Raw genomic sequence first — 16,538 nt, 5'->3', positions numbered from 1 at the left:
AACCAAATGAGAAATGCTTAAAGCAAGACCTGCCTAGACAACAAAACAGCTCCAAGGCATATCAAATCGATTTCTAGGTCGGACTGAGAAGTCAGTTCAGTTCAGTTGAGTTCAGTTAGTTGATTGTGCGCGTACTTGGCCCAATTATTACGCCTGATTTAATAAACTCAATGAGCCTCTTAACTGCTCTAAGTGCCCGCTAATCGTTTCGCATCTTTTGCATCTGAAAACTCAGAGAGAAAGAGAGAGAGAGAGACAGAAACAGAGAGAGAGAGAGAGAGAAATAGGGAGAGATATAGATATAGAATTGTTATGCGACAGAAAGCACATCAAACGAAATTGATGACAAATGAAGCTGCGCGTCCTTTATTTGTCAGACAGTCTTTTGTGCTTCGTCCTGCGTCCTGCTGCCGCTGCTTCTGCTTCTGCTTCTGCTGCTCATTCACGCTAACTGCGGAAGCCGGAAACGCGCCACAAATTGCAAAGTTTGAGCAGCGACAGTCGCAATTGTTGTTGCCGCCTTCAACTTCTTTGGCAAATTAATTTTATTTCATTTTTTATTTTCTTATGTATTTTATTTTTGATCTGCTTGTGTAGGCATGACAAAATGGCAATTGAGCAATTGGGTAAACTGACGCTGGAAATTGACAGCAATTTTCTTTTCACTTTTCGCATTTCCCATGATTATGCGACGATTATAATAAATGCGAATTTCCTTGCCCATTTCCTTGGCTGTGGCTACGAATATTTAGCATTTCTCTAGCACTGCACAACGCAATCGAATCGAGTGTTTTAGAGGCGTGTCCTGACAGTTATTTGTCCTTATACCTCTTAATGAAATGTGAATGGGGGGATGCGCTGTTAAATATCGAAGACCCATCAATACAACTGGATAAATGATATTGAACTACAAATGGTAATTACAACCAAGTTTACAACAAATTTCAGTCTTGATGGTTAATAATTTAATTTAACTTAATCATTCAATGAATATCTGTAATAAATATATTTCTGATTTTATATTGGCTTTTTCTCTGTGTGATTATGAAGGGTATTTGCCAATCGAGCACAATCAATTTGTGTATATTATTTAGCTGTTGTGTTTGTTTCTGTGGCTGTCAACACACATGAATTCATAATTCGATGAGTGAAGCCATTTTGCTGTGCAGATTTTCTGCTTGGCTGCTGCTGTTATGTTTTTTAAGGTTTTTTGGTTTTTGGTTTTTAAACGATCGACTCGTCTCAACTGTAATGCAAATGTCAAACTTGCCGTAAGTGCTGCCATAATGACTGTCCTTTCAAGGACACACACGCGCAGAAATACACACTCACAAACAAAAAAAACAGCTAAATTCAAGTGCAAAGCACTTGAAAAAAAAAGAAAGAAAAATGTGACACTCACAGAAGAGCGTGTGTGAAATGCAGTGCAGCATTTGTCACAAATTAGCAGCCATTTAGAGTTAAATCAGGCGCATAATTATTTTCCCATTTGCGGTCCATCTGTATGTACAGATCTGAACACACATATCTCTCTGTATGGCTGGGCAGGTATTAGCTGGCTTGCCAAAAGGTGTAACGTGTGTGAGGACAAAAGGATGTGTGGTGTGTGGTGTGCGTGTGTGGGATTTCGAGCCTGGGGATTGTAATTGCAATTGTTGTAACTGTGTGGCAAATTGTTGGCTCTTGTCGCCTTTCAGCCAAGCCGACGGCGGCTTATTTAAATATCACCTAGCTGTTAAATAGACACATTACTAGCACTAATTTGTGGGCATTTGAAGCATTTGAAGCATTTCGGCTCAGACTTATCACACAGAGCCGCACTCAATTGATGTGAAGTGTTCTTAAGTGTAATTTGCCGAAACTATTCAAGGGCGCCCAAAGAACTCGTCGATAAGTTGGCCTGAATGCACTTGAGCCATGGCTCAAGATTCTGGTCTCTGGCCAGCAAAGATGTATGTACGTCAAATATTGCCAAGTTGTTGTTCAAGTTTTAAAACCCATTTCATGCCGTATACGCATAGGATATTTAAGGTTAAGCAACCCCTGAACGAGACCGACTCGATTAGAGTCAATTAGAGCGCGATTATAATGGCATTTTACATGGGTGACTGTGGCAACCCCTCCACTCAACACACCTCCCCTCCCCAGCTGGGCATTGCTTTAAAGTCATTGAAGAAATTTGCACATAAATTGCGTAAAGTGCAATTTTTTCAGCCCTAACACGTTCACACACATCACGCAGGATGCAGGGCGAGACGACAAGGACGATGTTCTGCTGTTGGCCTGGGTGTAGGCTGTGTCTGCAATCACCCCCATCGTTGCATCCCCTTTTGTGTGCGTATGTGTGTGTGTACCAGATCACAGTTGAATGGATTCTGCATGTAACTCTCTCGCTTTTTTGTTTGGTCAGCGAACATTGTCAGCCCAATTTCACACAAAAAATGCAATCAAATGTGACGCTTTTATTATTCTTGCGAATATCTCGCAATTGGAGTGGGACAAATTGAAATCAATCAAATTAAATCGCCTTGTTCGCGCAATTTTATGCAGACTGCATTTATGCTCAAAAGGATTTCACATACTCTTGCACTTGCAAATCCATCAAATTAGTTATGAAATATAATCATCGAGTAATTGCCCTGCCAAAATGTTTTATCACCCTTGGATCAGAATGCAATCGGCCTCACTAACGGACTAGTAAAACTTTCTTTACACAAAGCTTGTCCTTCTAATTTATTTATATTGGAATAGTATTTCCAAAGTCAATTGCTGTTTGTTCATGATTGAGATTAAAACTTCATTTAAATTTTGCCAGCCTCATTCTCGGCCGAAACTCTACCATTTTATCCATATGCCAGTCAGTTTCGATTAATAGTCTTATGGAAAATAATTTTTCTCTAAGCATTCGAAATGTTTGATTTTGAAAAAAAGCTTAAAAGTCTCAGGAGCACTTTGAATACGGTTGAGTGATTTCGAGCTCGGGTTTTTGGTGGCATCGATAATAATTGAAGTGAAAACAATGTGTGTTCGATGGCGTGTGTGTATGCTATGTGTGTGTGCTTACGAGTGTGAGTGTGTGTGTTTGAGGCGGTCGCAAAGCTTCTTGAAGAACTTGATGCCCGACTCATTGTACTTTGTGCTACGGCAGTCATACTAATTGACCATATGGGCCGTTCTGTGTTGCATACTTCAAATCGTCATCCCGAGTACGTTATTTGTGCTCTTTATTATTATGAATTTCAAATCGAATTTGTATTGAAATTAAAAACTGAAAATTGCATTATTTCGACGTGCCCGCTTATTGTGTGCGTGTTTATTTTTGTTTTTGTGCAAATTGATTAGTGGGCCGTACTCTCTGGGGTTGTACGGGCTGTGGGCTATGGGCTGTGGGCTGGATTCTGTTTTTTCATTTTTCCATTCGGGTTTGGCTTTGACTTGAGCTCAGAGTTTTACCTTTATATTTTGCATTGTTGTGCAGCGCCCTGTAAAGTGATTCGCTTGAGAAAACGCGAAGCCACATCGAATTCTACACAACACTCACTTGACTTGGGCTGTATGTACATATGTAAAAATTGCGACCATTTTATTTGTCAATTTTGTATGCGACAAAATTGGAGCTCTGCCAAAGAACGCATTCATTAATTAACCATCATCTGCAGTTGCCAGATGCAAGAGGCGACCGCGAAAAAAATGATTTCATTCATGAAGATCGAGTTTTAATGAAAAGGCCCAACGACACAGTGCAACATTGACAAATTGTCTGGTGTTGCGTGCGTTTGTTGCATCCGCAATTAGAAAGCAAAACATTCGTCTTTCTGTGCTTAAGATTGCTCATAATGTCATCTAATGGGCAGTTGCTAATTTGTCTGCTCTGCTCTGCATTTGGTGCATTATATTGCCGCCGATTTGTATAATCTGTTCACATAATTGGCGTTGGCAGTTTATTAAATACCCTACACTTGAAGTATGATAGGGTGTGTTCGCAATTTATGTCGATCTATAACATTATACCATTTAAAGCTAGAGTCCTTTGTCTGTATATAATTTTGAAGGTATCTGTGAATTTAAATGCAGCTTAGCAATTATCTTTTTGCTCAGGTAAATGAACAGATGCATTTTAATTAGGTTGAGCAAATTGAGCGTTTGCTTAATCTGGGCATATTTCTTTATAGATCTTAGTTGTTGCAATTAGTTGTTCTTGAGCTAATTTGAAAGTACTTTTAATAGTGAAGTAACCACATCATACTCAACATTTGCATCTAGTGATTTGCTTTGATCTTCGCCATGTTCTTGGCGATATTCTATGTTGTGGGCGATGTGCGTCATCGCCTATCGAGTTACGCTGTTTATAAAACTTGGCTATGCATAAACAAATGATTTTTCTCTATATGCTTTTAACTTTGGAATGCCTAGCAGCCAGCTAAAAATATCCAAAAGATTTGGACTTTTCGAATACACACACACACACCAAGAATGTATTTCGAAAATATTTTTGGCATGCCAATGAAAAATAACTTGAAAAGCTTTTGAAAAGCATAGGAAATATGAAACGCGACTGGAGCACGACAGAAAAAAGCTTTCGAGGTTCAACTGAAAGCAGAAAGCTGCTGCAGAAACATTCTCTGCAAGATCATAGAGCAGGAAACAGTTCCTGGCTGTACATGAATGGATGGATGGGATGGATGCAAAATGCCCTATGCCCCACAGTTACTCAACCCTGAACCGATGTTGTGAAAAAACCTTGAGGTTTTTAGAAAAGAATTAAATCTAAAAAATCGTTTTTATTTATAAATAATTATAAATTTTTTTAATTAAAATTACATTCATGCGATCATTTTACATTTCGTAACAATAGACCCCATAACACTATTGGATGATGTTCTATACAAAACAAGAGGTGGTATTTCTTAATAAAATAATCGGATGGTTAACATTGATGAAAACACGAAAAAAACAAATAAAATGGGGTTCGTTTTCATTATATAGTGTTCAGTCAGTACAAAAAATAATCTGGAACCAAAGATGACGCACTGGTTAAATGACATTCAAAAACAGATGGGTGGTGGTTGGCATCTCAGATGGTCGAGATGCTGTTTGTTGTTGTTGTTGTTGTTGATGTCGTATGCATAGCAGAGCGATAACCAAACAAAAGAGCAGGCATGGACCGCTAAGCATACGCTGGAGATGATTGGCAAGTAAATGCTTAGAAGCACTTGCGGTGGACAATGCCAGGGCCGGACTCGTCGTATTCCTCCTTGGAGATCCACATCTGCTGGAAGGTAGACAGGGAAGCAAGGATGGAGCCACCGATCCATACGGAGTATTTGCGCTCTGGGGGAGCAATGATCTTGATCTTGATGGTGGATGGGGCCAGGGAGGTGATTTCCTTCTGCATACGATCGGCAATACCGGGGTACATGGTGGTGCCACCAGACATGACAATGTTGGCATACAGATCCTTACGGATATCCACATCGCACTTCATGATCGAGTTGTAGACGGTCTCATGGATACCGCACGATTCCATACCCAGGAATGAAGGCTGGAACAGAGACTCTGGGCAGCGGAAACGCTCGTTGCCGATGGTGATGACCTGACCGTCGGGAAGTTCATAAGACTTCTCCAGAGAGGTGGAGGCGGCAGCGGTGGCCATCTCCTGCTCGAAGTCCAGGGCAACATAGCACAACTTCTCCTTGATGTCACGAACGATTTCACGCTCAGCAGTGGTGGTGAAAGAGTAGCCACGCTCGGTGAGGATCTTCATCAGGTAGTCGGTCAAATCGCGACCAGCCAAATCCAGACGGAGGATGGCATGGGGCAGGGCATAACCTTCATAGATGGGGACGGTGTGGGAGACACCATCGCCGGAATCCAGAACGATACCGGTGGTACGGCCAGAGGCGTACAGGGAGAGCACAGCCTGGATGGCCACATACATGGCTGGAGAGTTGAAGGTCTCAAACATGATCTGGGTCATCTTCTCACGGTTAGCCTTGGGGTTCAGGGGGGCTTCAGTCAGCAGGACTGGGTGCTCCTCTGGGGCAACACGCAGCTCATTGTAGAAGGTGTGATGCCAGATCTTCTCCATATCATCCCAGTTGGTGATGATACCGTGCTCAATGGGGTACTTCAGGGTGAGGATACCTCTCTTGGACTGAGCCTCATCACCGACATATGAGTCCTTCTGGCCCATACCAACCATCACACCCTGATGACGGGGACGGCCAACAATTGAGGGGAAGACGGCACGGGGTGCGTCATCACCGGCGAAACCGGCCTTGCACATGCCGGAGCCTGCATGGTCAACATAAAAACAAACCGCCCGTTAGCCAAAATGCATAACACTAAAAATCTGAGCGTCCCGAACCAAACGGATAGTGTACTACAAATATCTGACGGAAATTGGGTGACATTTTGATCTCACAAAAAAAAGTGAACAAATTTAGGAAATGACTCATATGCGAAAAGCTCTTGTTGTGTTCATGTAGAATTTTGTGTGTAGAAAACTATGTCAAATATATGATATTTGGAAAATTCTTGTGGGAATATAGAAAATCTTGATTTCTAGTGAACTGAATTCTTGTATAGGGAATATATATATTTTCTTTATAGGAAATATGAGAATTCCTCTGATCAAAATGTTAGAAATTTCAGTGTCGTTGCTCTTGAAACTATAATGAGGAAATAAAAATATTTATTGAATTCAAGTGAAGTCTGAATTTTTGTATGTGTAAAACTGATTCTTTTTGATAAGAAATTGAGAGAATATCACAATTCTGTACAGGAATGTGTTGAAGATTTAAGTGCATTTGTTCTTAAAAATGTTCTTTGATGTTTGCTGGGAGATTGTATTTAATGAAATTGCAAATTAGATTTGCTTAAATTTTGATACTGCACAACTTGTGTGTTATCATTGGAATTGTTTGTGAATTTTAGCACTCTTTGTTTGATCACTGCACTGATTATCCTCGCAAATTTAATCCACATTTATGATAATCCATTTTGATTGATCCTAACTATCCGTTAGTAGTAGTAGTAGTAGTAGTAGTTGTCCAGTTTTCTTTTTGTTGCTATACGCACCATTGTCAACGACCAAAGCAGCAACCTCATCGTCACACATTTTGTCTGGGATTTGTTTGTATTACGGTACCACGGGTGAATTTAAATCAAGAAATACGGCAATGTGTACGCTTTTGGAACACAACTGACTGACTAATTTATCCCAGCGTTGGTACTCGGATTTTATACCAGCAGCGACTTTCTTGGCGTCCAAGAAAATTCAACATCGTCTCGCAGCCGTTTCGTCCCCACTCCCCCCACCCAGCAGCAGGAATACCAAGAAGAACAACCACAGCACGGGAATACAAACATCAATACAGATGCAAATGCACAGTTACAGATAAAGATGCTCGCTCATGGATATCTGCCCACCTTCGGCACAGCTCGGCATAGCGATCGGTTTGTGGCTCCTAAAAATAGATCCTCAGCATAGGGGGGCCGACTTTGGACAATGCTGCAGGCAAAAGCAAGAGCGAGAGAGCGAGAGAACGAGAGAGCGTGAGAGCAACAAAGAACAGTTCGGCATGATCGGGCGTGCAGAAGATCGCAATCGGTTCGACGATCGGACGATGCCGAACCAGTTGCTGTAGCTGTTGATGCTGCTGCTGCTGGCGTGGCTGTGTGGCCAGAGTCCAAAAGTGCCGTATAAGGCAAGGCTGCTGCTCCAGCGATCTCGCTCTCTCTCGCTCTCCGCCTGTGCGGGTGTGCGTGAGAGCGAAAATATATTCGGCTCATGCTTTTCTGTTCTTTTCTTTTCGTTTCTTTCTTGTTGTGTTTTAACTTTTTTTTTGTTTTTAGGTCGTGGGGGGATTTAGAAAATTAATTTCGTTCGCCTCGTTCCCATTTGCGCCACCCCCAACCGTCCTGTTTGCTACGCATACATATGTATATATGTATATATATATGTATTTTTTGTTGGTTTTCATAACTTTCGTGTTTTTCGTATGTCGTAATAAATTCATTTTCTATTTTCGATTTTTCACATCTCTATCGCGCATCTCGAATCTCTCAGCTGAATTCAATGCTGCGTCTCTTTGGCGCGCACGTTTGCACCTTCAATGAAATTCCACGGTTCGCACTTCTATTTTTGGTCATATTTTCCTAGAGCGTTCTCGCAACTGTTTCGCCCAGCGCTGCCTACGCCCCAGCTGTAATGAGCATAATTCAAGTAACTAATTGTTTATTTACAATTTGTAAATTGTCTGAAACTCCACGAATCGGCTCGATGGTTCTCGGCTGGGGGGGAGTTTGGAATCGCCATCCCAGTTTGCTATACGCCTGGCAGGGTATCCATTTAAATTAGGTTTATGCTTTATTTTTAGCAGCAACTAAGTGGGGCATGTTTACGTTTTATGGCATACTATGTTGGAAGCAAACAAACATATACATATATACATATATAATGGGTGTATATACGTAAACATATACATATATGTACATACATATGCTGTTTTGCTATAAGTTTTTACTGCACAACGAGAAATTGAAGAGATTTATGTCGCAAATAGGACAGCGAGGCCATATGCTTTTATTGGCGTAGATATTGTAGATATAGATATGTTTAGGATATAGATATACATGACAAACATACATATATGTGTGTAGTTACTGCCGAGGCTTAGGCCCAGACAGCCATTTGGAATGACTAATCAATGGATATCAAGAATATTTCAAATCGGAATTCAAATTCGCCAAGAGTCCCTTTTTTTTTAAAATATATTTAGCTTTTTTTTGACTATAATTGACCTGATTGGTAAAAACTACACTCTGTTTCTTTCCCATTCAGTCAGCAAACATTTAACTAACACCGAATTTGACATACTCTTACAATTGACGATATTTAATATTTATGTATGTACTTCGATGTTATTATGATGATCTATTATTATTATTGTGCCCCTATTATGATGATGCTATAAGGAGTTCTTTTGTCCACTTTGAGATTAAAATTGATTCTTCTCATGTTTTAAAATGCACATTATTCCGAAGGAAACAATATTATTTAAGCAAATAAATATTAAGTTTGAATTCATTGAAGAAAAGTTTAACAATTTAATTATCTGCAAGTTCTATTTATATTTTTCAATTCAATCCCTAAGTAGATTCTTTTGCCAAATTTTTGTAATTTCAATTCATTTAATTCTCTATAAATCAAACATATTTTCTGCATCAATGGTATTTCCGTACTTCAACCGACCTTGCGATTCCCAAATGGTTTATGCTAGCGTTTATGTCATTTCCCACATTTTGGTTGTTTGCCAGGTATTATTTGGGCATATCCTTATTTCTATACGGACTCAGTTCACATGTCAACCCATACAAACCACCCCACCACCAGCTACAATTTGCAATATTGTGTTACTGTACAGTAAAATGTTTCCAAATGAACAATCAAAACTCGCGCCATAATCGCAATCAAATCGCATCAGGCCAAAGACCAAACAAATGCCCCGAAGTCAAACGCCTTCAGGCGCCATGACAAACCCGAACCCAAACCCAAACTCAAACCCAAAACAGCAACACAAACTTAATCTGAAATGCTCAACTTTGTCGTTTGTTATGAAAATACGAAAATAAAACCAATTGCAAATACATAGATTGTATAAATGGTTAAATCAAAATTTAATAAAACCCAGTCAATTGTACAGTGGGCGTCGCTGACTGGCGTTGGCCAAGGAATTTTAATAATGAGCACGTATCCTGGCAGCGCTGTTGTTTTAGTGCACGTGCGCCAATTGCCAACACTAAAGGGATTCATTTGTGAATTACCCAATGCTATCCCCAAAAACTCCGAAACCGAAACCAAAGTCAGTCTTTCTCTCTCTCCCTCTCCTTCTCTAGCACGTTCCTAAGTAAACAAGAGCAGAGTTCGGGCTTTCTGGCTAGCTGGGAATGGAAATCAACGAAAACAAATTGCAATTGAGCCTGTAACGGTGACAAAGTGGCCACCACATCACACAGTCTCTGTGGCAGTGGCAGGAAGGGGTGGAGAAGGACGTTGTGGTGGTGTGTGGGAGGTGAAAGGGGAGGGGAGGGGGGGAAGTTAAGCAGTTATACAGACGCACTGCGCATTTGACAGGCCAAGCGGAATGCACACAGACAAGGACGATGAAGACGAGGCAACAAGCCTGAACTTAATGATGAGCTGCTTGTTGTGATAATGATGTTGGCTTGTGGCCCACCCTTAGACCTTAAATGATGAGCATTTAGATTCACATTTCGATTCGCATTTGCGGAATTTTTATTAAGTTGCCAAAATTGGCAGCTACTTTTGCCTGCTTTGTTGACAGAGTTCATCAAAGTGCCCAAGGAATGATTGCAAGAGCGTGCCCAACTCTACTCTCTTTAGATGTGTGTGGGTGTGTGAATTAATTTCAAATTAGTTTGCCAGCGGTCCAAAGTGCATTATTGGATTTAAGCCCCTCTTTGTCCCTTAACCCCTTTTGCTAAACATGCGTGTGAAATCAAACAATGCATAAAGTGCCAGCCAAGTGTGGTCCAGAAAAGGGGGTTAACCACAATCGCCTATTGTCCCTAATTGGCCTAATCGGCTATTGTCCCATTGATTTGCTTAGTTGACCACTGGTCAACAATTGCAGCTGCATCAACTGCAACTGCAGCAACAGCAGCAACAGCAGCAACAGCAGCAGCATCTGCATCTGCTGCTGTTTACCATAAAATGCGCCACTTGGCAGCTAATTTGAGGCACAGCCTGGAGCATGTGTTAAGTAAATCAGGTCAACATACACATGTACATATATACAAATATATATATAAAATATATATATATATATATATATATATATGTACATCAACAGCCAAATTCGAATCAGAACTCGATTCCAGTTGCATTAATTTGTATTAATGGGAGAGCATGAGAATTAGGGAAACAAAAACTTTGATCAGTTGTGGGGGTGTTTTTGGGTTTGATTTTCGAAATTGAGTGCATGCACTGCCTCTGGAGAAGGGATTTATTTTTAGTGGTTAACACAGATACACACACACACACCCACACACTCACACACACAAATGTATTCCAAAAAATACTTGAGCTGGAATGGAATATTTATGGTGTATCAAGCATGGAAAGAGCATTCCAAAATTTTAAATATTTGTCTGCTACGAATAACCCCAAAACTGATAGCAGTATGTATACGTTCAATTTGTTTAAAACAATAACGAATTCTTGCGATATATGTAATATCGCATTTCATTTGCACACACACATGCATAGATGTCTGAAGAAATAGCATTTTTAAATAGACATTCAATTGAATTTAAAACGACATATATTTAGTCATAGATGGATTCACGTGCTGCCTGCAATAATTTCAACCCAAAACAGACAAGTGGCAATATCAAGATCTGTCTATAAGCAAAGCCTACGAATACACCCAACTTGTATATGCAGAATCTAATATATATATACATATACCATTGAATATCTATAACTATACCCAAAAGTATATATACATCAGAAATGCGCCCAAAATACATTCGGATATGCGCCACAATTCGCATAGTCTACGATTGCCGCACTGTACGCCTCCAGAGTGAACAAAATGTTCAAGAACAGTATACAGAATATAGAATACAGAATACAAAATATAAAATAGAAATAGAGAAGCAGCAGCAGCAGCAGCAGCAGCAGCAGAAAAATATAAATAATTTGATGGCAAATAGCATATAGATACAATTGTGAATATTTCTATAGATTAGAGTGGGCATGTTAGTAATTGCACAAAAATGAAATGATCTGCCTTCTTCATGCAGAATAAACATACATTCTAAGCTCCATAATAATACCTATGCACATAAATATTTAAACCTTAAATACCTGTCTAATAATTGTATTATCGCATACTTTGCTCCCTTTTTTCATTAATTATTCTGTGCGTTATTCCAATATAGTATAACATGCTTTGATAAAGGATTTATTATACTATTATCTTATTATTTGTATTCTAATATATACGTTCATAAATTTTTTTCCCAAATTATTTCTTAAATATTCATTGAAGGAATATCAAATACTTTCTTAATGGTTTTAGCTTTATTGAAATACAAATAATTATCTAATTTGCAAAATAGTTTAAGTCCTATGATTTTTAATGATGTCCAATGATTTTTGGACCATCCCAATAGAGTGGTACTGTCCTATGCTCTCTCTATACTCTATACTATGTGGCCAATGGAAATAAATGACGCGGACATTTATGGTGCGCGCTAAAAAAGAATTTCTTGAGTTAGTTACACACATATAGAAAATGCTGTTCAATAATTTGTTGAGTGTTGTTGCTTTGGCGATGGTTTCATTTCTTGCTGCGATGATTTTATTTTTAACAATGTTATTTTATATTCACAAAAGCGAGCGCATAGAACACAAAAACACACATATGTATGTACAGAGCTAAAAAATACAAGTGTGAACATTTTAAATGGGCATAGCTGACTGCGAAATACTCTAATACTCTGAAGCGAGGAAGGACGAAAGAAATCATTTTTTGGGCACATAGGTGATTGTTTCTGTTTTCAAGTTTGGTGTCTCTAGATATAAAATTATTCCATATATAGGCAGTCGTGATTTTTGGTATAAGCTTTGGTACGTTAGCTCCAAAATTTGAGGGAGAGAGTGAGCGTGGGCGTTTTTTAAGGGTGTTGTAAAACAACCTTAAAAACTTTCAAAGATTTTTCTCTTTTTTGGGAGTGGAGGATCAGTGATTTCGGGGGTAGGTGCGTCCCTCAAAGTTATGTACCGATTATTTAAGGATGTCACCAACGATCTCTTTTCTAGGAACACCAAGCTTAAAAAAGGTTGTAAAAGCGCCCAGTAAAATTTCAGCTGACATTATTTTATTTAAATAAGTGAGGGTATGAATGGGCTTACATGACTATAATAAGGTAAATTAATTTTTAATTAATAATACTATACTACTATACTATAATAATTAATGTATATACACATATATGTTAATATGTTTCAGTAACTTTTTCAATTTTGGATAAAAACAAATATGCTCTTTATACCTTCGGTTGCAGAGTAAACAAATGGAAATACATACATAAGTATGTACACATATGTGTGTATATTTACAGAAAAATACCGCCAACGCTTTCATCATCGACCAAACGGGCTAGATCAGCTGTATGTCATGAATATGCGATATATCTAGCGGGAAACAGAATCGAAGAGGCAGCATTTGTAGAAATGGATATATGTATATGTATATATGTATTATTGACTTATCAACATGTATATCTATTTTATACAGTGTATGTAATGTGTAATTGTATTTGGTTGGTTGGTTGAATCGGAAGTTCCTATATGATTGCGCTCAGATTCAGCTGCCTCAGCCTTGGGGTATATAGCGTCAGAGGCGCTTCCGTTGAAGCGATGAGGCGGCGCCATCCCCCCAACCACTCGGTGGACTCGGTGGTTTTTGACAATTTCTATATATAGACGCCGCCACACACAGTCAAGTTTGACTTTTCGCGTTGTGGAACACTTGTCGCTATCTGCTGTTTGCTGTTTGCTGTGTCTGCCCAAAAGTTGATCCGATGTTTGCTTCACCAAATGAATCAGGAATTTTAATTCGTCACTATTTCAAGTTCAATTCATTTGGACTTTGACTTGCACTTGCCTTGCATTGCAATTTCATTTTGCATCGTTTAATGTATTTTTGTATCCATACAACTGGCAGAGATCTTCTCCCCCAAATTCATCCTCTGCTCCGAGTGCTCAGAGTGCTTGCCGCACATGTGTCTCACTTTAATCTTATTATTGGGGGAGGCAGCTGCATTTTACCGTATATGGTGCTTTGGCACCCGCTACAAATTATTTGTCTTTTTGGTCTTCTTAAGCGAATGATTCACGATCTGTTTTTCAATCGATGCCCTTGTCATTTGTGTCTGTTCTTTCTCTTTCTCTCTTCCTCTCTTCCTCTCTCTCTCCATTCGGCTCTATCGCTCAATCAGCGGCGGTCTAATAATAAGTGCACATTAGTTTTGAAGTGCAGCATTCCGGTTGCATTTCCCCTAAATTCTCATAGCTCATTTACAGTTTGACAGCTGTGCAGGAATAACAAACAAATGCTTTAAATTGATTTTTGGTTGATTAATGGATGCTGAAACTTATTGAACAAGTGACATTTGAAAAGCTTGTATATTGAAGCTTTTATCATGTTGTGAACCACTTGCACTGCTTACTGTGTCGAGAAAATATTATTCAAAGTATTATAATTATTAACAATCCATAATCTCCTTAAGAAACATAACAGCAAAAGCATTAATTTAATTAGAGATAACTTGTAATTATTTACTTATTTATTATTAAGCTTCCTGCGGGATAAACATTTTTAAACTGCTTGAAATATATAAAGCAGTTTTAAGGTTGTACTGCTTGAGCATTACTTGACTGCTTTTTTATAATGACTCATAGATGGCGCTTTACAACATTTCAATTCGTTTTTTGTGTTTACTTTAAATTATTTTTAATGAACCAATATATTAAAAACCGAATTTAAGAATGTTGGTTAAAGTTCTGCCGCTGTCGTAACTTAACAGATCTTTGTAAGCTTCGATTTCATTTGGAGTAAGTATTTATTTAAAGTAGTTTATATATGTTTAATTGCGTAAATAACTTTCGGCCCAAACGGTATAATTTGTTTTCATTTAAAAATGTGTTTTTCCCATGCATTAATCAAATGTAATGAATTACTAGCAAATGGATTGCAACGTTGCAATTGCGCTTTGAACGAAACACACAAATAAGCCAAAATTCCACCCCTATTTCCCTTGAAAAATACAATTCCCTAGTTTATGCTTGCATTTGAGTGAGATTTTTGAAAAGATATTGTGCGTGTGATAAGCACAGAGTGTAATTGCCAGCAATTATCATTGTGCATACGAGACGACTACACGGCTGGGCCGAGGTCGTGTAATGGAGCAAACATATGAGATATATCCTATATGTGAACTATATTTGTATGTATGTGAAGTGACACGCCCCGCTGTGGGCACAGTGCTCGCATTTTAATTGCATGCGGCGTTAATCAATTATAATTTATTCATTATTTTATTACATTCGACGTTCAACTACTTCGACTATATATATATATATATATATGTTTCTGGGTATTACCTGAACCCCTCCCTCCTCTAAGGTCCCACTTTGTTGCTGTCAATTATGTGTCATTATGCGCCTTTGTTTATTGTGCATTTAGTCCTTTTTAATTGCACTTAATTGCCGCTTGTCAGCATTTTCCATTTGTTGCTCCCATCTAAGCGTTGGGCTTCTCTTTTGCAGCTTTCTCCTTGGGTTTCGATTATTAATTTAGTCGTTAAAGAGTTTTCGACAGTTGATTAACAGCGCTGATAAAGTTGTTTAATTGTACGAGGGTAGTTCATTTATTTTTTTTATTTTTTTTATTTTGAGTTTCCTAGATTTAAGTTGAACAATTCTAAATCAAACGCAGTCCAAAGACCACTAATGTGATTACTTAAATCACCAGCTACGACTGTCAAAATTGAATGCTGGTTGCTGTGAAGAAAATGGAAAATGTTCGCGGTCTGCGGTGCTCTTATTGGTTTGTGGTTTTTGTTGTTGCGATTTTTGCAATTTAAATTTAGCACCATTTCCGATTTTCATTTCTCCCATGTATGGAAACAATTTGTGAGATACATTTATGTGAGCTAAAACTTGTATATTTATTTTGTGCTAATATGCATTGGGGAATTGGGTTCGCTTTGTTTTGTGTTCTGTTCTTGTTTTGTTTCATTAGGAAATGTTATTGGAATGTTACAAATAGATATATTATGCTCATTAAAATCTATTTATTTATGCTTCAGCGCGAGAGATTGAAAACTCTTTTGCTCACTGGTTCTTGGCTATACAAATTAAGGATTTTACAACGATCAATTTACTAAACTAAAAAAACACATAACTAAACAAATACGATTATGTATATATATATATATATATATGTATGTATATATATATGTGTGAATCTCTGTGGATTTTGATTGGGCTGTGAGTGGAACTAAGGCTAACATTTGAGTTAAACTTATGTAGTATGTGAATTGCAGTGTGTGCCAAAACTAGACCATGGATACAAGGCCTTTGTTCAGATTATCCAGATGCTCCTTGGCCTTGATGCGCAGCGTGGCAATTGAATTGCTGCGCATATCCACAGATGGCGACGGCGATGGCGACGTCGACTGCTTGAGGGGCAGCGACGATTGCGGCGGGGGACTCTCTCTGCCCACATCGAGCAGCAGCTCGTTGGTGCATTTCTCCAGGCTGCCTGTGCCGTTGCTACTGCCCCCGTCGAGGTCGCTGCAATCGCGTGGATCCCCATTGGAGTCGGCATTGGAAATGCTGAGGTTTTGCGGTGACATGCACACATCCGGCCCGCTGCACTCCAGCGACGAGACGAGGACGAGCGTCGAGCATGCTGTGTCGTCATCGTCATCGTTGTCGT

The 16,538-nt window shown here is 39.0% G+C and overlaps 2 protein-coding genes across 4 annotated transcripts in view; both read right to left on the bottom strand.

The window, feature by feature from the left end:
• Positions 1–4,958: 4,958 nt before the first annotated feature.
• LOC6560673 (actin-57B) lies at positions 4,959–7,247 on the bottom strand. Its single transcript, XM_001987560.3, has 2 exons — positions 7,081–7,247; positions 4,959–6,294 (listed from the first exon to the last, which is right to left on the bottom strand). The coding sequence occupies exons 1-2, from the start codon at positions 7,118–7,120 to the stop codon at positions 5,204–5,206; spliced, it is 1,131 nt and encodes a 376-aa protein (XP_001987596.1). The 5' UTR covers positions 7,121–7,247; the 3' UTR covers positions 4,959–5,203.
• An 8,780-nt stretch (positions 7,248–16,027) lies between these two features.
• Positions 16,028–16,538, bottom strand: part of LOC6560672 (retinal homeobox protein Rx) — a 25,758-nt gene continuing 25,247 nt past the window's right edge. For all 3 annotated transcript variants that reach the window (XM_001987559.3, XM_043214345.1, XM_043214344.1), the window contains one exon: positions 16,028–16,538. This exon is cut by the window's right edge and continues 324 nt beyond it. In XM_001987559.3, coding sequence (XP_001987595.2) covers positions 16,156–16,538 — 383 coding nt within the window. In that variant the 3' untranslated portion in view covers positions 16,028–16,155.

Source organism: Drosophila grimshawi, unplaced genomic scaffold (assembly GCF_018153295.1).
Source record: "Drosophila grimshawi isolate 15287-2541.00 unplaced genomic scaffold, ASM1815329v1 contig_1369, whole genome shotgun sequence".
NCBI lineage: Eukaryota > Metazoa > Arthropoda > Insecta > Diptera > Drosophilidae > Drosophila > Drosophila grimshawi.
Note: the sequence above shows the minus strand (reverse complement) of the source record. Positions and strands in the feature narration are given on the sequence as shown.